The sequence below is a fragment of the Atractosteus spatula genome, chromosome 12, assembly GCF_055471065.1.
Source record: "Atractosteus spatula isolate fAtrSpa1 chromosome 12, fAtrSpa1.hap1, whole genome shotgun sequence".
NCBI lineage: Eukaryota > Metazoa > Chordata > Actinopteri > Semionotiformes > Lepisosteidae > Atractosteus > Atractosteus spatula.
This window is the reverse complement of record NC_142717.1, coordinates 35,967,369-35,994,858: the sequence shown is the minus strand read 5'-3', so window position 1 is coordinate 35,994,858 and position 27,490 is coordinate 35,967,369. Positions and strand designations below refer to the sequence as shown.

The window sequence follows — 27,490 nt, the reverse complement described above, 5'->3', positions numbered from 1 at the left end:
ATCCAGGGACAGCCTCTGCCACATCTTCACTGGAATGAGATAAATGTGACCCTCCCGTCAGCACTGTATGTACCTCTGGCTTGTAAAACGTGGGTTTGAATAGAGCATCAAATATTGTTCATACCTACATACATGTTTTTTGGTTGCATTTAATTCAATTAAGACCAAGAGTTCATGTAGCCATCAATTCTTGGTAATGCTGCTTTAAATGTATTGGACAGGTATATACAGTAGCACTTGTGGAAGGCTGTATTTGTTAATAGCAGTTGAGTTCTGTTGAGTTTTTGCAAAATTACATAATACATGTGTGCCATTCACAATATAAACTGTACCTTACGCAGATGTTCTTTAGTGGAGTTAATTCATTGAAAATATGGTGAAAGACGGATGTAACATATTACACTACTGTGCGTAAAATAGTCAAAATATTTTGATCAGCTCCATATTAGAAATAAATGTTTGCTACAATACGTCAAAATAACAAAATGTATCTATGAATTTGTTACTGCTTCTGCCCAAAGATTCCTGCAATTCAATCAGTAAGGTATTGACGTATTTAAAGTCTTTGAAAGCGTTCACAAAAGACACCCCCTTGGACTTCTTGAGAATGAGCAGTGGAACTCCAACCAGAGAACACAAATGGAAACTACAAGGAAGTACTTTTAAAACAAGCCAACACAGACATTTTCTTAAAGCAAATACCCTGGCTTCTTTCAAAAAACAGTTGTTTGAGAAACTCGGATCAGTTTGCTTCTAGCTACCAAACAGGAAAGACACATGAGTGAATATGTATCTCTCTATGAAATACTGTACAGTACAAATCAAAACTGTCAGAAGGCAAAAACAACAAAATACAATACACCTCTTAAGAAGGAATTCCCAAATAACTTATCTTATCGCATTTTAATAATTCTTCAGTCATTCTTGATTATACATTTCCAATTACAGCTGTTTTTTTTTTTGAAAGAACATGTGAATGGAGGAGCTTAAACATTTAGAAATGTCAGATAGATTTTTACTGGAAAGAAAAGCAAAGAAAAGAAAACCACACTAAAGGTTGTAAAAATAGACAGTTCTGCATAACATTTGTCAATTTATAAACTCAGTTACAATATGTACAATGACTCACATATAATTTTCTTAGGATACAAGACTGATGTGATATCACTGTTAAACTTCAATTTAAAAAATAAATGTTCATATCACTATTTCCTTAATATTCTAAGATAATTTCTTATCAAGAGCTTCTTACAAATCATTTTGTACAAAACAAAATAAACTAAGTAAAACCTACAGGTTAATAATGTGAGAAAAACAATTATCACAGTGTAACAACAGAAGCTGTCCCTCGTTAAAGTTCATAGGCAACATGTCTCTTGGCCTTCAAAAAATATTTAGAACTGAGAACTCATTTTTCACACTTAAAATTAAATTCCTAACGTTTTTTTGACCTGTTATGTATAATTGCCAGGGCAGGGCTTCTCGAGACATGAAACCTTTAAAAAAGTGTCAGTGCAATTTCATACATACTGTAGAAACAAATAGACAGAAGAAAAAACTTCAGGATCTTAACAGTAATCTTAACAACAAAATGGCACTGTATTAAATCCTAATTTCTCTTTAAAATGTGAGTATTGAAAAAAACAACTACTTGCATATAAACATCTAATAGCAGTTGGAAATACATAAGTACACTGTTGTGCTATAACAGCTTTCACCCCCTGCCAGTGCAGTGAAGTTGCACTCAGCGTGAGGTTATGATGTTGGGAGTGACAAATGACACCTTTAAAATTATCATCTCAATATCTTGTTCAGTGTTAAGCACTGGTATAAAACTAAGCATGAAACAATATAATATCTGAAGTATTCTATTCTTTGGGTAATATGTGAATCGGTGAAATGGTATTCCGTTTAAATTTGCTGAAAATGTGCACTTCAAATGTTGAAAATACGTAATTTGATGTGAATTCTAGAAATGTGACATTACCTGTGTTCCTGGTGGGCCATTTTCTCCCTTCTCCCCTTTCTCTCCAGGAGAACCCTGAAAAATAGTCAGGCACACATCACCTCACAATCAAAAACACACAAGCATACGGTATCTAAAAAGTTCTATTCTAATTCAGGGGCACCTCTGTACCACAATCAAAAATATATATATATTTTATTTTTGCGTTCTTGAGAAAAAAGCTGGTAAAAACAAATGCGTGCTATAATTTCTGCTTCAAAGGTTCAAAATGAAATTAAGTATATCCTGGTTTTACACATTTATTGCTGTTGCTTAAAACACTTACAAGTAAAGAACTCAGTGGACAGATTCCAATGTTTTAACATTATCCAGCATCTCTAGAGTAATTAATAAAATAAGTTTCACAGCTGGCAACTATTTCCACTTAAGACTTTACATTAACAAAGTGAATGTTATTTCAGTCTAAATGTTGTGACATAACACCAAAAGTACATTTTATTGCACACCTCAGGAATTGTGATTCCAAAACTGGGTCATAATAAAAGTGTTAAGAAAACCCATTTGATTCGGTAAACATTCTCAATTATGACATTTCAAGTGGAAGCTGAGTCAAAATTGGAAGGCTCTTGTAACCCTAACCCTAGGCTGGCCTTCCTTCCTTACTTATTGCCAGTTCTGGCCTGTCTGATGGAAACACCTGTCTTACCGGGGGCCCCTGAATGGAAAGTCCACTGGGTCCCTGAGGCCCCGGGGGGCCCTGGGGTCCTGGCAATCCAATGTCTCCTGCAGGCCCTTGTGGTCCCTGTCACAGAGAAAAGGTTGAATTAGGATACCCTGCAAATGGGTAGAAAATCGCCTACAAAAGTAAGTCTTCAGCATGTTCCAAGGAGAGTCTACTTCATAAACAAGGAGTTCCGTTTACCAGTTTAAAAGCTATTACATGCTATAAAAAGGGGCAGTTCACTGTTTGTAACAACTTGCTCAGACGGCTTTTAATTGCCATTGACAGAACCCCTGGTTCATCAAAGAGTTTACTACATTCTGCCCATTCAGTCACAGCCTCTTTTTCCAGCCACTGTAAATTTCACAGTGATAAAAACAAGTATTTGGGGCAGTATACAGAAATCATAGCAGAATGCTTTATTTTTTAATGAGTTTCCGTACTATGGACATGACTGCCTTAATCCTTAATCCCTGAGTCATTCCAAATGGTCAATCATGGAACAATGAGAACATACCTGGTTGTTCCCATGACTCTTTACCAAATCGTAAAAAACTTCTTGGATGTCTGTTAGTCCAAAGGGGGACAACCCTTAGGGACATCACCTTCTCAGATGGTGAAAATAATGTACAGCAACGGCTGTTTCAAACAGGTAATTGTCAAATATTAGCAGAGAATGGGTTTCATAGGAAATATGATGATTGCCCATTATGAGGATTTTGTTAAAGTGTGAACTCACTTTAATCCCTTAAGGTCCCATACTAATATTTAAATATTTTACAGCCATTTTCACTTTTGAATTTTGTGTGTAAATTATATCTTGCAGAATATACTTTACCACTAAGCCTGGTTCTCCACGTTCTCCTCTTGGGCCTCTGATACCAGGACCACCCTGTAATTCCAACACACATAGTGAGAAACACTGAGAACACTTCCAATTAGCCCGCATATCCAGGTTCTGGACTTTTATAAAGATACTTTCCCCCATTCATCCAAGGATTAAAGAAGTTATAACAGCATTGAAGAAAGAGCCTGGGTGAAATGACCTTAAATGACAGCCATCATATGACAGTATTTTCCCTTTTTCCAATGACATGAGGACACTCTGCAGATGGTCTTGTGCACCACAGTGGCAGAAGACACAACTTTAAGAGCAGCAAAAGTAATGAGGTCCCACTTCTTTCATGAACTCACACAATCTGTTTCATTAGGTCTTCAGCCACACAGGGCAATTATGCCAACCCTTAACCAAGATGTCGTTTTAACAATAAAGTAGTCAGCAGCACTATAACTCCAGGCACTAAGCTCTGCAAGTTACTACAATTACTCCTGCAAGCTCTTTAGAATAATTGTCGTTCTTCCTGTTGTGTTAGTTCTGTGCAGCCACATTAATTACACCCAGAGGGCTTCAAAATTTGCCGTGCAGTTCTGAAAACTTTCAAGTCAGTAATCATAAAGTTTCAGCATGTAGCCAAAATCAATAGATAACAAATCAATTAGGCTAATGGGTTATAGAACACTGAATAGATAGAGTTGTTAAAACAGCAGTGGTTTTCAGAAAGAGAATAACAAGGGTATATTTACTCTGTGATATAAAACAGACCTTGTAATTTGTATTTACATATATAAACTTTTGCTATAGATCTTATATTAGCTGTATATTAAGAGTACTGGCAGGGAAGCACGATCACATAGTGGTTAGACTTGCTGCTCTGCTTTGCAGTGCTGGGGTCCTGGGTTCAATTGTCTAATTTTTATATTCATCCCATGTTGGATTTCCTCTGGGTCCTCCAGTTTCCTTCCACAGTCCAAAGACACTTTAATAGGTTAATTGGCTTTGGTGAAAGTGGCCCTGGTGTGAATGTGTGCATGTCTGTGTCTGTGACCCCTTGCACCCACTGCCTGGCTCTAGCACCCTTGCCAGACCCCGAGTCAGAAGTAGAAGTTGGAAAATGGATGGATGAATGAGTAAAAGAAAGTACTGAAAGTACAAGTGCTCTAACGCCTCGTGAGTGTAGGGATATTATTACAAAAACAATAAGGGGAATGTGGCAAAATCTGTTTAAAACTTCGAAATAACTCAGCTTGGAACTAATCATGTGTTAACATATGTAAGAAATGAAGCTAAGATATTATAAAACAGATCACGCTTTATTATTTAAATTCATATTCACCTTTCTTGCCATCAGGTGTTCAGTATTCTAAAACGTTTCCCCCATCGGATTCAAAAAACAGACACTGTATTCCAGATGGAATCGATACTCTGCACTAACGTGACATTTCTAAATTCCCTGATCTGGTCCATCCCCGCCTGCTCCTCTCTTCCTTCTTCCACTTGTTAAAAAAAACAATACAAGGCCAGAAGCAGCTCAAAGAGAAGTGAAAAGGATGCCTATATCCAGTAATAACAATGGAAGAGACCTATGTATGATCCAACAATAATAACAGTCACATCAAAAGTACGGTCTAGCTGAATTTCTGAGTTCTCTCGCAGTGTGTATTCACGCCTCACTCGCTCGAACACAGAGGGTATGAAGCTCCTTACAGATGCTCCCGGGGGTCCAGGGGGTCCTTTGCTGTCCTGAGAGCAGGTACACGCGTGTGGCATGGCTGGGCAGTTCTCTTCTACTCTCTGCAACACACAAATCACACAGACACACATGACACACAATCAGAGTGAAACTGCCTTCTCCATGCTCTCTGCTTTCCACCTGTTGGTTTAGTTTGTAACTATGATGAAAAAAACACACACAATGACACTGACTAAATGACACAATGACACTGACTAAATAAGAGATCAAATGTTCCAACTGTGTTCCGGAAATGTTCCGCAAATTCCATCACTTTTGGGAAGTCGTGATTGGCACATTTACCAAAAAAAAGCTTGTATTTTTAATACTCAGGATTAAAAATACAAAACCCTTGTAAAAATACAAGAACTTACAGGTTTCTACAGAGAGCTTCTTGTATATAATCTGTACTCTAAATATAAGTTTTGCATTCTTAAGGTTGTTTATACTATTATTGCATTTGTCTGCCAGTATTAATACAGCATATATCACTGCCACCCAGAACAATATAATTCATCATACTTTCACATTAATAAATTTGTACTGTACATTATGAAAACTACCTAACAGTATACAGTGTATACTGCAAGACCATGATCATTACCATGAATCTGAATAACCTTAATGCAGTGTTACCCTATTATAATATGATCTAGGATCTATTGGGTGGACTGCATTATTTGTGTTCTGCCGTATAATGAAAGTCTTAATGCCAAATTAATAAACCATGTGTTATACATGTAGGAGACACCATTCCAACTGTTTTACATTGAAATCTATAAATAACCTACATTTAGAAACTATACTGAATGACACAATGAATAAACCGAATAAAAATATGTTCAGAATTTGGCAGCCAGAATCCTGACCAGACACCCATCATTATTATTATTATTAAACTGTAATGTATGGTACACTTTTTGGAATAAAGTCAAATTTGGAGGATTTTACATTTAGATAAAATGTCAGAAGAGGGGACTCATAAGGCCTGTATGTTACAGTTTAAAGTTAAAAATATCTGAGTACAATGATGTAAAAAAATAATCAGTGCGTGTGCTTTGAGATTCTATTAAAATTCATAGGCTTGCTCCTCTGTTTACCTTTCATTAAAACCCACCAACTGCATTTTTGATCTGACAGAAGGCTGCAGAGCTCCTCCATTTAAAATGCTACATAATAAAACTATACACATTATTTTCCTGTATTCCTCCTAAAAATTAAAAATGCCTCAAATCGCACATCTCTAGGAAAAGGGAAGGGGGTAGAATTGTAGCATTGTCTAAAAATACATAATTTGCCAGTCTTTATGCATTGCAGCTACTACAGTACTGTATATTACTATAAAGTACACATTTCAAATTGCTAAGCACTCATATTTCAGATAGTAAAACAGGTAAAAAATAAGAAAATTGACATAATATTTTAGATAAGATGGTAAGAATTTTAACTACAGAAAATGTTCAAAAAAGGCAACAGTCCATAAGCTTAGTCATTTTACTTCTTGAAATTCAGTACTTACATGTAAGAACTATGGATTGTGAGGCATTTTTCCATTTACAAGAAAACAGTGCTTTAAAAATATCTTAATACAACTCTTAATCTTCATGATTTGATTTTTCCACAGACAGAAACCCTTGTAATGGCTCTTCTTCAAGAGTGACAGCTACCCCATGCTTGCTTTAAGATTGTGTTGATCTTCACTGTGATTAAACCAATATGGTTATATTGGCCAAATGACCTCCTCATAACTTTTCTTACATTCTTCTTAAATTTCTCTGCCTGTGCTCATAATATTATAACACAGTGGGATTCGCTATTCTTATAGTCATGAAGCAAATAAAAGAGATTCTTTGTCTTTAATACAGCACTTTTTGTTCTTCAAACAGCCTGTTCTGGAGTTAATCTTGAAAATGTTTTAGTTTGTGTTCAAGCAACCACACAATGTACAGTAGTCTCTGCAGTATGTTCATTTGAAAAAGCAGCTTGAATTTTACCTTTTCTCAATTCATCCAACATTTATTTCTGAAACCTTTCCACTTTCCAGCATGGAATAAACCTTCCTTTGCAGCCAACACAAACTGATGTTGCTTCCCACTTGAACCAGTGTCTAACCTGGCAAATTCCAGTATAGAAAGAATTTATTGACGTGCTCCATACTGTTTATTTGGGAACATTTGAATAGAACTGTTTTATGTTTGAAATGTGAACCACAACCTTACTGTATCAAAAGGGATTCAAACAATAACAGGTCACAGTACAGTGAGATAGCACTGTATAATGATCAGAACTATTTTTTAAGTAAAAGTTAACATACAGAATGCCACATAAGATCACAATACATTTAAAAAGAAAAATGTCACCATTAGTGATAACATGTACAGTAGAGTGAAGTAAAGGAAAATGTGTGTCTATTTGAGATTACTGTATGTTTACTCTCACGTGAGTTTCTAAATTCAATCCCTATTGACTTTCACTGCATAAATTATTCTTGTAATACTGTCTGATGAAACTAGCAGGATGTTCTTGTGAAGGAACCTCCCACTGAGCTGCAGATCTCTGCAGACATTGTTCCCACTTACCAGTCCTGGGAGCTCACAGCACTTATCCCTGCTGGCCCACGATGTACTGCAAACTATGTCAAACATCTGAAGCTGGAACTGGTGGACACGGGAACACAAACAGATCAGCGGAGGATAAATACCGAGGAGACAAAGAAACATGCACACTATTTTGAGTCTACCATACTGTACGCAACAATACAAAATATTTTTTAAAAAACTGATTATGAACAAAATGAAATGATGTACAGACAGAATGAGTAAAGAGGGTGAAAGTGAAATTAATTATCACCTCTCGTTATTCAGAACAGGATGGTAACAACCATGTTTTTAAAACACTAACACCTTACCTTTGTCAGTGCTGTAGGGAAGGTAAGTAGTTACTTTAAATAAAATGTTTTTAATGTACACTAAAAACGAAAGCTGGCCTAACAAAAAATATCCCCAACAATCACCTTGAGAAACAGACTAAACATAAGCAGAGCAACCACTTTTAACCTGGAACCTCCTGTTTTTTGTGCCTTTAATGCAATAAAACTTAATAAAGCAGGTCTTGCGTTATCACATGTTGTCATTTGAGAATGCTATAGTCTTTCACAAAATATCTTACAACTGCAGTTGGGTTTTAGATGTGCTTTTTAGATACTGAATTACTAAGTTGTCCATAACGTCATGGCTCACAGCACTGAGCCTCTTGTACTCCTCCGGCCTGCCCACCCATTTAGGAATTCATCCTTTGACACAGTGAAAGCTCTAGACCAGTTTACAGGATGATTTGCACTGACTGGAGGAGTGCCACGTCCCTAAGTGACATTGAAAATGCACTGTTTCACCAAGAACAGAGATAGCCCTGTCTGACTAATCCCAAACCCCAGTGGAGCTCTATTAGTTGTGCAGTCAGTGGCATGACCCATTTGAATTGACACAACCGAATTCGCAACACCTGGGCCACAGAGTTTAACTTGTGTTCAGAGCTCAGTACCACCACTGGCTGAGCTGTTTGGAGGCCCACAGTTTAGGTACAACTTTTAAGCAATTTCCCTTACACAGTACCACCCGATACAAACAAAAGACGACAACACATGATATAATTTGATTATTAGATTCAACACATATCTTAATTCAGATCAAATTCAATACTAAGAGACTTGAATACAAAACCAAAGTATGTTCCTTTCATTTTCATTTTCTGAATGCAGTTAAGAACCAGAATCTAATACCATAATTAAGCACGATAAGAAAAAAAATCTATGTTCTCTTAATCAGTATAAATGCAAAATTAGCTATTCAATAACTATAAATTTAAGAATATATGCAACACACTTTACCAGTGATTTCTTCAATACACACTTTAATACAAAATTGTTTACTTTGTTCTATTAACAAATATCAATAAAATACTACTTTTACTTTTTCTTTAGAATAATACTTTTTGCGTTTGGGCTGTTAAGATTTATTCCTTGGTTTGCAGGCTCGTATGTTGCTTGTTTGAGTTTGCTATACAATATTTCAAGGTGAGGTACTACTGTATATCAATTGAAAACAATGCTATGTATTTCATGCAAAAAGAGGTTGATTTATCCTATACAGTATTTACTATTTTTTGTAAAGAGAAGTCTTAATATCTCTGTTAGGTTAAAGCTGATGCATTTTAAGACTTTGGATGTAAACATGGGTAAGATTTAATGTTTAAGATTGGATTACATACTACGAGGCATTAAAATGCACCAGATGAGTAGTGGAACCAATATTGTATTTTTAGTCTTGGTATATACAGTAACTAATTCATTGCATAAAATCTAAATTAGCATGTTGATACTATAATTAGTATTCCAGACTGCTGCATGTTCTCTGCCACGCATGACATCCTATTTTATATGTTATGGATTAACAGAACATGAAATTTTATACTTTGTTTGTGAAAAGTAACTGTAAAAATTAAAACATTCAATAAAAAAGATAGCCAAATGAAAAAAGCTCAGTACATATGCAAAGAAAAAACAATAAACACCTCCTAAACTGAAGCTCTTGTATCCTGAATTAGAAATCTAGAAGAATAATATTCAAAAGCTTTAAAAAAACAGCTTTAGAAAAACAAATCTTATTCTGTCATGATATTTAGAAATGAAAAATATTTTTAATAAAAAGCAAAAAAACTAAGAGTCCAGGGTACATTTCATGAATACATTCAAAGTGAATCAACTGACCAAGGGGCATTTATCAACAGTAAGTATAAATGAATTCCCAAAATGCTGTTAAACTCTAGTATTTGAGATGCAATAGCATCCTGAATCAAAAGCTCAAAAGCACCTCCATGTGTTTATAGGCATTCCATTGAATGGAAAAGTACTGGTATTGATTTATTGCATTACATTTAATAACTTGTATTAACTTACTGGTGCAGAGTTGTCCCTCTTTCCTCTTGATCTCACCATTCTTCCCAGGATCTCTACACCATCCACAGTGATGTTGCCAGCAGCATTAATAGGCTTCTCCCCCACAACTTTGCAGTCGATAACAACTTTGGCAGTGGTCTTGCTGATAGCTACATGCAGCTGTGGAGAAGACAGATGATGAGTTTCTTAAAAGCCAAACCTATTCCCTGACACCTGAATCGAAAGTGTAGAAATTCTCTAAAGACTCTTGTCAGGGACAGTATTAACTGTCAAAGTATGGTGACTGTAAGGGTGCGCTTAGCTGAAAGGGTCATTTATATCCTCTGCTTACTGTACGGTATGTGACATAACTGCTTTCTGTTTCACCACTAGCCAAAGACATATCTAACCAAATTTAAAACCGCTGCAATTAGAATGACAGCAGAATTAGTGTTGTTAAAGCTCTCTGGTTAAAGATAGTAGTGGGGGCTTAAGAAGATTTATTTACAACAGGATAAGGATAATATAGTATTCTATGACAATAATACAAAAGTAAGAATGTTTGTCATATACAGTAGATAATGAAATGCCATGATTCTCTTTATAATGTTATAACAGATAAATGACTTGATATGGATTTTTTTAATTGTTTCAATAGCTGTAGTTAACTAGTTGACTGAAGGTATTGTATCTTTGTGGGCTGTACAATCAACATATCAGATCCTTAATATCCTCCAAGTGAATTACACTGCAATGAATTACATGATATTTTAGCATTTAATCTACTTATACAATATCATTACAATATGATGATCGAATCCATACATTGAATCATATTTAGTTTTAGAATTTTTGTCTGTGTCTAAAATAAATTATATTCAGTTTTTTTTTATACTATTTTGATACAAGTAATTGCCACTATCAGCTATCAACTTAATCCATTGCTTGGTTGCTTTTTCAGACATTATCCACAGGATCAGCTCCGACAAATACTGAAATAAATATTATAGCTTGGTCAGGTAAAGGTTAACACAACAAGTGACTGAGTATATTTTTAAATGGTTTGTCATAAAATATGTTTTTTCAGTTACATGACTTTGAAGCTAATATCAAGTGAGACAATGTTTATAACTATATCAAGATCCATTTAAATTGTCAGAGCTGTGAGGTAGTTTAATGTTTTTTTGGACTGAAATTCAATTTTCTATAGTTCAATGGGTTTGTATTTTTGTGTGTAGCTGTCAATATTCTCATCAACTGAAGGCAGCTCTGGCTACAGGCTTCTAGTAGAACAAAACAACTCTATAGTTCATAGGTTAAGAATAACTAAAAAAACACGTTATTACTAATGGCTACGCATTCCTGAAACATTTACTGTTATGAAACTTCAATTAACTTCTATGTTTCTAATTAAGCATACATTTCTAAGCAGTAGCAGGGTTATAATATTAAATGCATGTAATATCACAACTCTGAGTGGTGGTTTGGGTTTTGAAGTAAAGTCACTATAAAACTGAAATGTTGAAAAAATCAGAGACCCAAACAGAGGAACAAGAGTCCAATGTTAAAATAAATTCTTCATTTGCTAATATGATACATTGATCCATTTTCTACAATGCCATATTTATTCTGCCCTTTGTGTTGAACAAACCCCCTCCAACCTCTTTGAGTACCGTGATTTGGAAACTTAATTACTTTGTTTATTTTCTCTAAAATATTTTAAAAGGCACAAACCATCTTGAACCGTATTATAGTTCTTGATACATCTGTGTCTGTGTATAAGATTGTTCCTTTCCAGTGCAGAGAAGAATTCAAAAGTCAGCATTTTTATTGGATATGATTCAAGTTCTTCAAAATGGTATCTTCTTAAAATTATAACTGCTAGAAACAGGAATTCCTTTCTGTGAAGACGTGCAACAAAAAACTATCGTTGCTTTAGTTTTCTTGCCCTTTGAAAGGAGTCAGTCCAATAATATCTATTTTTGCACTAAATATATTAAAGAGGTTTCATTTGAAAAAGACATAGAATACACTGAAGTTTTCAATTATTCAAAATAGCATTAGTAAATGTAAGGCAGATATAGTTCCAAATCAGTTAACTGTTGGTGTACAAATTTGTTTTACAGTTTTTTATCATTCCTTTTAGGACATAAATGTATTTTGCAGTGCTTAACATTTGGAGAAAAATTGAGCTTCAAACAAAGAAAAGCTAAAAAGAAAAATCATTATAATTTTTTGATATTATGATATGACAAAGGAAGACTTCATCCTTTTATAATGATGTAGAATGATTCGTAATTCCTAGACATTAAATTAGATTGCAATGTCCGATAGAATTAATTTAAACTATGCTGCATTAATATAATATCTAAAGAAAAAATGCAACAACTACAATATTTTAATGTCAATTACTTCTTCAACCCAACTATAAGTAATCTAATTACATAAGATTAGTAAAAATGATATAGTATGAACTAAAATGTCTATAAAACTAATAAACTTCCACTTATAAGAGTAACAAGCTCATCAGAAAACAAATATTGTTTCCTAAAGCACACATTATTTAGTTTTCTTCTTTTAAAGCTGTCATAACAATTCATAGTGCATTACTTCCAAGGTCAGCTATATTGAAAGTGTCAATCTCACTAAAACATGTTTACATTTTGAAAAAGCTGTACAGATAAACTTTTCTTATGCAGTAGGAGACCACGAGTGTGGAGAGCATGGAGAGCATTCTCGTTTTAATCACAGATGCATTTAAAAAAGAAAAAGGACAATTACCTATTCAAATTCTGTCAAACTGCACATACTGTAGGATATTCGTGCTTTTAATCTACATGAGTACGATAATACAGTTAATGAGCTAGTCATCATACTCCTTTCTTTAATTTGCCAAAAAGCTCTGATTTAAAAATGACTGATTCAGTAAAATTCATATATGACAGTTTGAACCACAGCCGAAAATTATCCAAGCAGTAAATCCAATACCAAGCAAAAGTTTAAGAGATTACATTAAGAGATGTGAAATTTCAATTATTTTGATTATCACCAGTTAATCCGAAATATAGTCAAGTTCCACTGAATATATCTGGAAATTAACAGAATTCCTACAGAATCAATTATAAAACTTTTACAACTGTTTAGACAAATTCATATAACTCTTCCAGAATACTTCTAAAATCCCTTTTTAAATCACTTAAATACATTTTAATTATTTTAGTTATCCACACTGTCTTTGGATTTGGAATAACATACACATAACTAAATGACATAAGAAAAAGAAACTATACAGTTACTTCATCAGTAGTCAAAATACTAGTAAGATTGGCCTGTCCATTAACAAAGACATTAAGGACATGAAGAAGTGACTATTAGCAGTGGAATGCACCGTTCTTTATCATCTAGCTTCTAGTTTCATTTTCTTGCTGGTTTGAAGTACCTATTCTGGTAAAGTGACTAGTGTATAATTCTAACCTACATTCTAATCAAATTTAATATTTTCTTTTAGGGGAAGAGTGTACCAGAGGAACACAGAGTCATGTTTCAATTTTGTTTATAGTTCATTACCTAAATATTTTAAATTATGGATATTATTATGGATCTACATAATATATATGTGGGTGGCACAGTGGCTAAGTCGTCAGTATTACTGCCATGCAGTGCAAAGCCCCTGGGTTTAATTTCAGACCTGGAGTGCTACCTGCATGAACTTTATGTGTTTGAATGTTTGCATGGGTTTCCTCCAGATCCCCCGGTTTTCTCTCACAGTCCAAAGACATATTGGTAATTAACTGGCTTCTGTGAAACTGGCCCTGGTACGCATCTGTACAGTATGTGCCTGTATTTGTGTCTATGTGTCTGCCCTGCGATGCCCTGGCGTCCCATCCAGGGTGTACCCTGCCTCAGGTAGACTCCCGTTCCCCTGCGACCCCGAATTGGATTAATCTTGGAAAATGGGAAGATGGACAATAAGAATGTGCCTCTGGAATCATACTGTGTTATATGTGTTACTGCTGAAAGATTTAATAACTAAAACACAGTTACAGTAGGAAATGTCAGAATACATCAGGATGCTTCACATCTTTATGTACAGCTTCCCAACTTGCGCTTGCTTGTCACATTGTCAGATAATAACAGGAGGCAATGTTACACCAAGATATACAGGAGCACCTGAATATATTAGCATTTATCAGAGACAGAAACATAATGTATTGGAATCAAAGAGAAACAAAATTATTTCTGCACATGCAATAGAAAGAAAGGAAAGAATGGAAAATTGAATGAAATACATTATGAAAACACTATTTTCAGACAAAAACTCATTTTTCTAACTATAAGCAAGTGAAGTCTGTTAAACTTTTAGCTACAGATTACAACATTATGTTAATTTACAGCACATATTACCCATTAAATTGCTCTGCAATCACATATACAGTATATATATTACAACATGCTAGGTAGAAGTAAAATAGGACTACAGTAGATCATTTTTTTGAACTCATAGGTCCAGGTTATATTTCAGAAAAAAAGGGATTCAATCTCAGAAAAGACTCCTTGATCTAAAGGGTGTGAATAAATGTCATTATGAGGAAAAAATACAGAATTTTTTTAAGAGTTCAGTCAGAAAAAGCATAATGCAGTGTACTACAGTATGTCTGGCAAGGTTTCTATGAGGATTCTACACATGTATACAGTATGTGTCTACCATCCTCTCCATTGGTATTTTTAAACTTAGAAAATCAGTCTCAGTCTGTGATTCTAACCTGTATACTCAGTAAATCACCACTAACCTTGTGAAAACTGCCATGGAAAATCTTCCTGATCTCTGGCCCTTCAAATGTCACAGTCTGGAATTCTCCTTTATAGTCATAGTTGAAGAAGGTGAGTGTTTTCCCGCCATCTGGGTTTATAAAAAGGATATATTTATTTAATAAAATATTTCCCTGGGCATTTGTTTTATAGAAATTGAAAAATGAAGTGCAACTAAGTAAAACAGACTTCAAAATGTATATAACAAGATGATTATTAACCGTGAATTACTTTACTACTATAATTAATGCACATAGCTAAAAATATTTTATAGTCTTTTCATACTAGTAGCAAGTCCAGATGTACAGACATTCCTCAAATAATCCTGAGCTGAGAATAGTAAATAAAAATATTTCGTATTGTATGTGTATTTATGTGTATTTCGTCACATACCCATCTGTAAATGCAGTGAAAGGTACTGTATAGTTAACATGACAAGTCACATGAGATGATTCTGACTTAAGGTCTTGTGATAAAAATTAAATCACTGGTTCCAAGACCTAGCTGACTGTTCTCAAAACGAGGATTTCTCTCAATCACAGCCTTTGAAGAGCTGAAGCTATGCTCACTGTCTAGGATGACTCCCACGAGAGGCTCATTGTCTTTGTTGAGGATTTCCCACAGTGCAAAGGGCTCCTGGGGAGTTTCAGGCAGAAGGCGGAATATTACAGAGATGGTGTAGTCTGATGGCAGTCCTTCAGGATGTAGATACCTGTGGGAAATAATTAATAAAGTTAGTTCAATGAAAAAACAAAACTTTCTGACAACAGTTTCCAGGAGGCTGTGGACACACTTGCAGGCCTTTTGTATCCTTTAATAATTTTACCTATTTCTGGAATTGATTCAGTCAATATTTTTCCTTCAAGTTTATATCGAGTTGATACAGCATTTTGTTATACTTAAGATGGTCAGCAGTAACAGTTCTCTAATCCACCAATCCACACCAGAGTCATACTGTAAGAAAAAAGTATTTTTCTTTTATTGTGTTCAGTAAGTCTAGACAAAAAGAAATTAAAGAGGTGCTGACATACACAAGACTCCTTTTTACTTGGAATGATGGAGGTCCCATAAAAAGTAAATACAAAAGTAATTCACGAATGTTAACACCCCTTGTAAACATAAAGGAAAACTTTATCTAAATATTATTCTAAAACGCAGCAGTAATATATCTGTCATTGCAAAAGTATTGAGCTAAGCACAAAAGCCAGCATTAATTTGACATGTTATTAGTGTTTAGTTCACTGATTTCTATTGTAATTAATTCTCACTGTTCAAGGAATACAAGAAAGAATATTGACTACTGAAAGAATGCAATGAGACTTCAGATTTTTGAATTATGGCCTTCATTCCCAGTTTGCCTGCTCCACTCTCTATTTACTGTGCGATAATTTAAAGATTTATTTCATAGCTCGAAGCAGGGGAGGAACGTACTTTGTGGGCTGTGAGATGAGGGCATCCTTGTGAAGCCTGTAGCAGGGAAAGCTGTTGAAAGTTCCAGGCTCCATAGACACTCCATCAACAGAGGCATACTGGTTCTCAAGAAGACCAAACATCTCCATCATCCTGAACCCTGCAGAACACAGTCAGCATTTTATTAAATTCAAGAAATCTGTTCATGAATCTGTTAAGAAGCAACTGCTGTTATGATATATTATACTATATGTATACTATGGTCATACAACACTAACAGAATATATATTGGAACTATACCTCTAGATGTGACTACAAATAAAAACCAAACATTCTAAATATTGTCATTAAAAAGAGCACCACAGACATATTCCTGATGATTGTTCTTCAATACACAGCACCTCATTCTGAGTAGAAAAACATGACACTATAACATCACATTGAATGATGTAATCTGGCAATACAATTTAGCTTAATTATCTTTCCAAATGACAAAATTCTGAAAAATAATTATACCTAAAGTTCTCTAAAGACCTTAAAAAACTTTTATGACTACAAGCTTTCCCATACATCAATGCAACAGGGCACAGCTTTAAAATCTATGCAGCTTTAAATCAAAGAGACATGTATTTTACCTGCTAAGGTATTGCCACTCATTAGAACAGATGGACAGGCTGAAAAACCAGAGAGAGAGAAAAGTTTAAAAAATGATGTTCATGTTAATTCTAAATATGACTAAAGGCATAAATATATATGTAACTTTTTATATGACTTGTTCAATAATGTGATTAGTATAACAGGCAGTTAGTGGTAAAGTCTTCTGTAAGTTACATTATTTCATTTTACCTTGTTTTCTATTGAAACTATCAACAGTGGATAAAACTGCACATTCACATTGCTTTCTTGGGCTATTTGATAAAATGTGAGTGGCCTTCCAAATATAATTAACTTCTTACTTGCAGACGCAGCTTCGCAGACAAAGGTTACCAGTTGTTCCTCAATTTTTTTGAAAGCATCCAAATCATCCACAAAGAAAACATGCCTCTCACTGGGCTTGCTGGCAATATTAACTAATTCTCCATAGTCAGCATCAGCAAACCCAATAGCAAAAATGATGTAGCCTGTTTCGAGAGAAAGCAGGAATCTTTAATGACACACTTCATATGAATCCAATATTCATGCACAAAAGATTTTCCTGCCATGTCAGTGGGAGTATATAAACTGGAATCCTTTATAATAGATTTCACGAGGAATGACAGCAGCCGAAAGCTTGGGAGAAATTAGTATCGTTTATTGGGATGTGGAGATTTGGCGTAACCCGCTTGGCTGAGGGCCAACCTCCCGGCCATTGGACGGGGAGGATAGGACCCCCATGCGACCAATTGGGTAGCTGCAAAGGTGGAGAGGGGGTGGAGGAGGGATGCAGTAAACGAACGAGGAAGAGGAGAGGGTGACGTTTGATATTTATGGAGACCGGTTGCTTACGTCAGGATTAGTGAATTGCAGCAGCTGTGTCGAATGAGCGCGGCTGCCTTCATTCCTCCCGAACTTTCATTAAAAACTCCATTAAGTGTTTACGTCAGTGACTGAGATCACAAGCTAGGGAATATTTCTGAATAAAATGTCCTGGAATGTCATAAATTATCAGACTGCAGAAATTAATTGTGACTGAAATTATACTGGTTGGCTCAAAGTAAGAAACCTTGATACTGCATTTGACTGTGCTGTTGTTTGAAGAACATGTTAGAAATATCATTTGTTCCACCTGCATAACATTACTTGTTTGAGACCTCTGCTCTGCCTCATAAAATATTGATGCATTACTGTAATACCTTACTTCCTGGGGTATCTTAAGGTACAAAAAAGGCTTTAGTATATGTAGACTTCTGTGACTCATGTGCTAACAAAAACTATACAGATTCATCACATAACTCCCATTGTCTGTAATCAGTAGTGGATCAATGTGAAATTTAGAATAGATTTTGAGGTGTTTTTGATCAGGTATAAGATAATAATAATTATTATTTAAGGACTTATTCCACAAGTATGATAAAACTTTTAAATATGAGGTCTTATGATTCAGGTGTTCTTACTCTATCAAGGAGCATGTTTCACACAATGGTACTATTATAATAATAATAATAACATCATTATTTAATACTATACTACTTCTGATATGTGTAAAATGTGTGTGCTTTAATAAAGTGCTTGTACATAAAAAATATATATTATTACTATTATCAGAATCTCAGGGTAGCAGATTGTCCTGACAGACATGGATTTGGAAAACCACAAGACACAATTGTTAATGTTTTTGTGTTCCCCTGCTAAAAGCTCTTGCAGTTTGTTAAGCTGGTCTCCATGTGATTATAACTGGTTTCCATCACACCGACAAAATACTAATTCAGAATAAAGACATTGATTATTTCTGCACACTTTGCTAAAATCTTTAGAACACCATGTGATTTTCATTCTGTCAAAAAAATGTTGCCACTACGACAATAAACCAGAAGGTGAAACACTTCTCTGACACACCTTCCATCTGCATTTCTTTGGAAACCTTGTTGACATCATCTTGAGATCGTCCATCAGTCAAAACAACCAGAACTCTAGGAATGCCTCTCCTCATTCCCGCCTCCAGAGTGAAGATAGCGTCCTTCACATGCTTGATGGCTCTTCCTGCAGACACAGTGGACAGGGGGATAACTGTTGCTGACATCATCTATAGAACTATATACATCTATAGTTCTGATCTCATTAGACACACAGAAGACTGATAATGATTTTTGAATCAACCTTGCAGAAGAGCTTAAAGCAAAAGAAAACAGTGGTTTTCAACCAGATATCCAGGTCAGTCAGACTGCCCACAAAGTTCCCAGAAACATAGATGAACCATATGTTTCACCACTAATCTACTGTGCAAAACTAAAACTCTTATGGCATTGGTATGTTCTGAAAATGCATGTACTGTAATGTATATGATGGCCTTTAGTTGTGCGTTTAATATTGTAAAATTAATAGTCGAATTCTTTGTAATAATGATTTGTCTCCACAACAGACTGTGTGGAAAACTATTGAAAGTGATCCCCCCCCCCGCCCTCCCCAGCCAACAAAGGCTGGAAGCCTCTGGTGTGAAACAAAGAAAAAATTGAAAAAAATAGAAAAATAGAAATTGTCATTTGAAAATGTGGCTCCTACTTTGTGAAAATCAAGTTTAAAACCTAGCCTCAAATACATGGGAATATTACCTGAAGAATGTTTTTGTATCTTAAAAACTACAAAACAATACAAGCCCACTACATTAAATGTGTATTTCTCTACTTAAACATTAAATACATCACATGTTTTGTAGATGTTTTGAACTGTATGCACTATACAGTATGAGGCAGTTTGTTGGAAGGCAATGTGCAGTATATTCAGGCAGTTTCAATGAAGGAAAAATGCTAGGAACCACACAAAGTTATTTTACCGTTCTACAATTGAATCTCTTATCAGGAGGCTTCAGCCTGACAAGACCTGGCTGTTTAACCACAGAACAGACACTTGTCAGTGTCTAATGCCTGTCATTCAGGGGTCACCTTATTAAAGTAAGAAGCAGCCTAGGGAATTTGATGAAACTAGTACCTATGACAAGGTGTGAAGGACAAACTGGGCTACTGCAAGAAGAACACCATCAGCTTTAAAGCTCTCTCAAATCTCAACCGAAGTTGTGGTTCTCAACGTGTGGTTGCAATCTTGGAGGAGCTGAGCCGTGACCAAAGTGCGGGACCAATTTGTCAGCCTAATTATAAATGATAAAAACTAACAGTTGTTTATTGCATTATAAACTGGCACTTTCTCTGCAGTCATTGTGTTTCAGCAATGGCTGAGGTCATTAGAATAATTATAGCAAATACTGCCAAGACACAGGGAGGCTAAACTGCAGAAACAGGCAAAAAAATGATCATATACAGTACTTCTGGCCTAAAACTTTCACCCACTGCCAATCCACTTCTTACAGGTATGTTAAACTGTACTTGTATGTGCAATCTACGGCTTAACTTAAGTGTAATGCATTTAATCAAATCAAAAGCCATGGTTGGCTAACTATTGTTACAGTATATCACTCTAAGTCTAGATCTTCATTAGCCAGATTTTCGTAAAGGTGACACAAAAGAAAGATATACAAAGTTTTCCAATTAATATTTATAAACATAGAAATGATTCCCCCTTTAATGACAGTCAAACCTGATTAATAAATTGAAGAGATGGTACTAACGAATTTTGATGAAGAAATGTAACAAGTTGAAAGATTCTCTTGGAATAAAAAAACATGACTGTGTCCAAATGATATTCGTGTGTGACTGATTAAGTGTAAAAGTGTCAAGACCTTGCGTTGCTATCTAGTAATCAGTTCAGTAACTGCCTCTTACAGGAAACATATACTGTATAACATTACACAAAGCCAGATTGGCATACATGTTGCATCAATATATTAATAACACTTAGACTAACATTATCTGTGCAAAAACATGAGATAAACAAAATACAACATTCCACATCTGAAGTACTAATATATTCAAGAACTTACAGAAATACAGTTCCATAGGGGCTTATGTTTTGACGAATAATTGATGACTGCCTCTCAGTTTGTTAGCTGGTTTTTCTGGAGGTGTACATATATTTAGCTTTTGAGATACAGGAAGGAACTGCATGATACCATTCGCATATTATACACCTTTTGGCAACTACTGCAGGTAGTCCACAACTGTTGCCTATGGTGATATTTGATAAATTCAGATTTATTATATCCTCTAATAATGTGAATACAGTAAATCTACTGGTAAAACATTACACAAGAACCTCTTGAGACATTAAATGCAAAAAGGTTCCCTCATGGCTCTTACATCTTGAACACAAAGATGAATAACCTTCCTCGAAGCATTATAATCTTGTAATGGTTAGGAGATTGATATGCAACAATTTAATGTGCTAAAGTCTGCAGCTCTCATTAATGTCTATATTCTGCCATTAATTATCAGTGACTAAGAATACCAATCTACAGTAGCTGAATTCTTGCAAGTTTTAGCCATTAGCGGAATATCGCTCAATTTATATAAATACAACATTGTAAATGTTTTTCTATAAATGACGGGATATTTAATTCCATTGGGTGTTATTTTAATTGGGATGAACTGTTCCACATGTGAGCGCTGTGAATCTGGAAGGGGAAGGATCTGACTCTACATACACTTTAATCCATATCCTGAAAACACACTAAAATCCTAAATTCCTAAAATGACTAGCAGTGAACTCTCCTACCTTTTGTAAGAAAGAAGAGGATACCATCTGCATACAAGGAAAAGGTTTATTTTGTTCCCAGTTTCTAAGCCACTAATGTTCAGGTCTGACCTATTTTTTTCACCTAAGGGTTCAATGGCCAGAACAAACAGTAATGGAGATGAAGGGCAAACCCGTCTGGTCTCACAGGAAATGGAGAACAAGATAGCATTCCATTTCTGTGGACTTCAGCCTTAGGAGTATAAAAAAGACAAAGGGACAAATCTGCAAAACAGTCCCCATATTGAAAATATTCCAAAACCTTGAACAGATAATGCCAATCAATGTGACTGAAGGTTTGAAGTGAATTTGCTATTGTCGCACTTTCCCAACTATTCTATTTTATGAAATATACATTATTGCATGATTAAACTGTCTTCCATACATTAAGAAATGAAAGAGGAACTGTTTCAAGTAAAAGTAAAGTTCAATCTAAATCTGAATTTCTGAACAACATGGGACACTATGATGCCCATAATAAGGGGTCTTCATGTAGTTTATCATTTAAAAATATTTGTAAAAAATAAAGGCTTCCAGAACCATAAAAAAATCATACATTTCAAATAAGAATTCTCCACTTTTAAAATGTGTGTGTGTCCTTCCAATTCTGATGTATTATCTGACTGAAATGCCATCACAGTAGAAAGCATTTCTTCTTTGGCAAATGTTTTTTTCTAGTGTCTTTCTGTATGTCTAGGAAAACTTTCAGTTGAAAACTTTTCAGTTTAATTTCAGTGTTCTAAGTCATTTGTGTACTTTTGAATAAATCATATCTCCCAGCTATTAAGAAGTACTGTATGATTCACTACTAAGGTTAAAAGTAACAGATTATTTTGGAATTGAAACTGATATAAATTTGTTTTTAAGGACAAGTTTTGAATGTGGCATCATTTCAGATTAGATTTTCTGTTGCCAAGGCTAGAGTTTGTGTATTTTGTTACCAAGCTCTTAATATCTTTGCCTAGTTGCGGGTAGAATTTGTCTCAGTTTGTTAAAGAATATCATACTGATTCTTAGTGTTTTATAGGGGTCAGTAGATTTTGTCTTAGTATATTCAGCTTCAATCTTTTTATTTCTAGTTCCATGTGTTTCAATGTCTATTTTTCTTCTTAATTTTTGTTATCTAAGGACCCCTTAAATGTGATTATTAACAAAGGTTGGAGAGGGACAGCAACCAAGATTTTACCTTCTTATGCACCTCCAACTTCTGTAATTTTCTATGATATCACATCCTGAAAAACCCAATACTACAGAACGATTTTCTCTCTTGCTCGCAAATTGTGTTTCTGTGTCCTCCCCCACTCCATCTCCATCTTTGTTGCTACTTCTCTCTCTGATCTTCTTCGTCTTATGGCCATGTGGTCAGCCCACACCCAAGAGGATTAAATTTCGTATGCCTACCTCCTCAATAAACATTCTCAAATGCATTTTCTGATTGGCTGATATTATTCCTCATCAAACTCCTACAGGAGCTTCTGCTGTGTCCAAAAAAATCACATTTCTAATGATACAAACATGTAAAATTCTAAATTGCAGAAAACAAAAGGATTAATTTCCAATGTATAATGCCATGGGTATAACTATCTTTTGTAGAAAATATTAATAACACCAGAGCATGTTATTAATTTACCTTAAGTAAATAATCTCATAATAATTGATTGAGATTAATTTTATGTAACGCTTTAAATATTAATAAAATAATCAATAAAATATAAGTTATATATATAAGTAATATAATATTAACTTAAGTACATTCTATACTATACAAATATATTTTACTTTCCATACACTGTATACTGTATGTATGCATCTAAACATGGCCAGCAGCCATATCACCCTGCAACTCACATCTGGCAGCCCACTGAAGCTACGCAGGTGTGAGCCTGGTCAGTACCTGGATGGGAGACCTCCTGGGAAAAACTAAGGCTGCTGCTGGAAGAGGTGTTCGGGGGACCAGTGGGAGCGCTCACTCTGCTGTCTGTGTTTGTTCTAATGCCCCACTATAGTGATGGGGATTTTTTACTGTAAAAAGGCACTGTCTTTCAGATAAGATGTAAAACCAAGGTCCTTTCTCTCTGTGGTCATTAAAAATGCCAGGGCATTTCTCGAAAAGAGTAAAAGTGTTACCCCAGCATCCTGGCTAAATTTCCTGTTGGACTTTACCAATCATGGCCTCCTAATAATCCCCATCTATGAACTGGCTTCATCACTCTGTTCTCCTCCCCACTGATAGCTGGTGTGTGGTGGGTGTACTGGTGTTCTATGGCTGCCATCGCATTATCCAGGTGGGGCTGCACATTGGTGGTGGTGGAGGGGAGTCCCCATTACCTGTAAAGCGCTTTGAGCGGAGTGTCCAGAAAAGTGCTATATAAGTGTAAGGAATTATTATTAAAAGCTGCTGAATAACTCCAGCTCTCTTTTTGCCATTTCAGTCTAAACCATACAGAATATCTACACATTTCTTCTTCAAAAACTTAGCCGGACAATCTTGGAGGGCAGTTTGACATTTTTCCAAGAACAAAATATTACCTAGCATTATATTTGTTTTCCTACTGTAAATCAATCAAAACACAAATTACAAAAGCTGATTAAAGTAAACCCTATATTGCCCCTTGAAACATCATATAAATTAAAATATAGACTGAGGATTAGCCATAACATCCTAGCTCTACCAAATTAATGCTTCAAACACAATTACAGCAATTATCACACTTATGAATAAATACTAACTAACTATAGGACTATCGTGTTGTATTATATGGATGCAGACAGCAGTAATTCACCAGAGAAGACCAAGGACTCAATCTATCTAGTGCCTTATTAAAGGCACTCAGAGACTCTGCAAGTAATCCATGCTGGCTGTGACAGCTGCCAGTAAAAACAGCCAAGCTATAATAACATCTTCACAGCTGTGTGCAGCTGAAGGGTTTCCGTTTCGCCTGGTTAGTGAAAGAGGGTTGATTCATTTCTTCTAACACACATTATATGCAATACCACAATTAGTTTTGCATTGTATCTCATTTAGTGGCATCTTATGTGAATGTTTGCAAAAATGTATTACGTCATTTGGGTACAATTTCAATAGAATTTAATGGAACCATAAAGCCAGAGAACTGTTTTGTGGGTTATATAGACTGTTTAAGAAAATGATTCAACAGTTAAGGAACATTTTAAAGTTCAAGGAAATTATAATGCAGCTTTACAGTAGTTAATAACTATAATGCATAACACATGAATGTCACTGCCCTGTATTTATTCAAAATGTTTGTGTTTTGTCTGTTTCTTTCTTAAACTGACCTACTTCACAAATGATCAGTTCAGCCATTCACCATGAAACATTCCAATGTATAAAAAGTCTGCTAAAATCATTTCTTTATATATAGTAATGCAACAAGTATGTTTTTTCTTGTTTGTTTTCTTTCTTGAGGATGACAGTGAACCTACAGTACAACTGACATATTTAAACAGTGAAAAAAAGTCACAAGCCTGCAGAGAAAAAAAACCTGGGTATCAAAATAAACCATATTTGCACAATAATGAAATGTCACTATTACTACCTACAGTATTATATATTTTTGTTACTAACTCGGACTTCACGGCGTCTGTTCCAACCTATTGCATCACAACTGTCAGACAGCAGAGATTTAATGTTGACTCTCAAGTCCAGACACGCTCTTTATTTCCCCTCTGGCCCACGAAGAAAACTCAATACATACCTGTCTTGGTATTTCCTCCCTTGTATGTGATGCGTTGAATTGCATCCAGAAGTGATTCCTTGTCATCGTAAGACTTGAGTTTGAATTCTGTTCTGGCATCATCGCTGAACTGTGCAATGGCAACCTGTCAGAAATGTAAACAAGTTTTTATAATAACTACAATTTTTTAAGCATTGGCTGGAACCAGTGTAAGTCAGTCCTTTGTCCTGATTGACTTTTCTCTTTAAAAAACATTCACTTTGATATACCACTCCTCAGAAATTAAAATGGAAAGCCTGCCTCCATTTGTCCTCCATACGGTGGTGTTGATTACATTCTTCTGCAAGGTTGTGTTCTGTGTTAGTCCGTATTATCATTTATTTCAAAAAGTACAAATTCTCCTTATGACTCTCCTTATTTACTGTATCACTAGGCTACAAAAACACAACTTAATGGCGTGTGTGCACTGAATATGATCAATGTCCTGTCATCTCTTTGTCTAGACATGTTCTGTTTTTGTCCAATGAATATTTAGAGGTCCTGAATTGATTGGAATCCGCTCAAGAAAGGCTGTCTGGAACCTAACAAGACATCAGCGATTTGTCTCCTCTGATCTCCAAATCAACCCAATACCCCCTTTATTCCTCAGCCAACATTTGGAACAACTTGTGTGATTCTTCATGAACCCTTTTATTTAGGCTCAGGCAGGGATCTTTGTCAATGTGGGATCTGTAAAGGAGCTCTCTGAGGTTAACTCCATAAAGGAAAGTAGATCTTGCCAGTGCCTGTAAAGAACACTTCTTGGCCAAAATGTTTTAATGTTTTTCTTTTTTTTCCCCTATTATTTAGCATTTAAATAACCTCTGCTTGAGTTGTTTTATTTGGTCATGCGCTGTATAAGAAATACAATCTGAGCCAGTGCCTTCGTAGTATTGATGACTTACAGATTCATGACAGGAGTGTTGTTGAAATATGTACCAGTAATAAGAGATAATACAAGATTGACCTGATGAGGTTATTCATTTTGAAGGTACCACTCTGTTCTTACTTGAGTGCCATCAGGGCCGATCTTGTCAAGTGCACCACTTGTGCTGTACAGAAAGCGTATGATTTTGTGGAAGTTGTCATCTCCAATACTCCATGACCCATCCACTAAAAAGACCAAGTCTGCTTTGGCAGCTTTGCACACTGCAGGAAAAGTGGAAAACATGTCTAAGTCAGATTAACAAAGAATTAGTGAAAAGGTTTCAATGTTATTATCCATTTTCAAAAAAGGTGTTCGGATAATTGGTGAAAAACATGAAAATGGGTTATATCAGAGCAACCGCAACAGATCACATTTCTGTTGTAACATAATAATAGTACATAATGAATATGCACTTGGAAATGGACATGTATTGATCCTTCAAGTGAAGGCTATTCCAACAGTCATTGGAAAAAAACTGTTTTCAAATTCAGCTCACATTTCCAAATTATTACTAGAACCTGCTATGAACAATTGACAGCAATTAACTGACAGCAATTGTTTCTAATCACATCCTTTCAATATATCACAGGCAGAGGTGCAATTTTTCAATGTTATATTTTTTAGTCAGGAAAATGTTTCTCTAATGTTTTTCTTTGTCATTTAACTGATCCCAAAAGTGGGGAAATTAAATTCTAATTATTGTATTTTAATAGTAAATGATTGCCTGCCACAATGCTAAAATGCATAAACAAATTATTGTTTCAACAAGCAATACCTAAATACAGACTGTTCCTAGCCTGTTCCTTTTGCATGAAGAGGTTTTAATTTCTTCCCCAAACATTATGCAATTGACTTTTGTCACATTTAAATAAACAAATATCAGCAACTACTTATTTTTTCAACCTTAGAGAACCATAAAATCATTAGTAAGCAGTAAAATAATGCAGACATTCTTAAGCATATCAGTCAATGCCTGTAGTTCAATAATCCGAATACTGTTAATATCCTGTCTGTGATTTATATTACATGAATGGATGTTTATGGTTGCTGGAACAATGATACCAAACTGAAAAAAAAACTGTATTTATTGATCCAACTCT

The 27,490-nt window shown here is 35.2% G+C and overlaps 1 protein-coding gene across 1 annotated transcript in view; it reads right to left on the bottom strand.

Annotated features, from left to right (window-relative positions):
• Window positions 1-27,490, bottom strand: part of col14a1a (collagen, type XIV, alpha 1a) — a 109,158-nt gene that overhangs the window by 18,249 nt on the left and 63,419 nt on the right. Inside the window, exons 25-38 of the mRNA XM_088929557.1 lie at window positions 26,472-26,611; window positions 25,445-25,568; window positions 18,945-19,088; window positions 17,366-17,530; window positions 17,045-17,083; window positions 16,431-16,569; window positions 15,569-15,711; window positions 14,981-15,090; window positions 10,212-10,370; window positions 7,837-7,914; window positions 5,233-5,319; window positions 3,526-3,579; window positions 2,673-2,768; window positions 1,988-2,041 (exon numbers count right to left, since the gene is read on the bottom strand). Of these exons, the coding sequence (XP_088785683.1) occupies window positions 1,988-2,041; window positions 2,673-2,768; window positions 3,526-3,579; window positions 5,233-5,319; window positions 7,837-7,914; window positions 10,212-10,370; window positions 14,981-15,090; window positions 15,569-15,711; window positions 16,431-16,569; window positions 17,045-17,083; window positions 17,366-17,530; window positions 18,945-19,088; window positions 25,445-25,568; window positions 26,472-26,611 (1,532 nt within the window). The remainder of the gene's footprint in view (window positions 1-1,987; window positions 2,042-2,672; window positions 2,769-3,525; window positions 3,580-5,232; window positions 5,320-7,836; window positions 7,915-10,211; window positions 10,371-14,980; window positions 15,091-15,568; window positions 15,712-16,430; window positions 16,570-17,044; window positions 17,084-17,365; window positions 17,531-18,944; window positions 19,089-25,444; window positions 25,569-26,471; window positions 26,612-27,490) is intronic.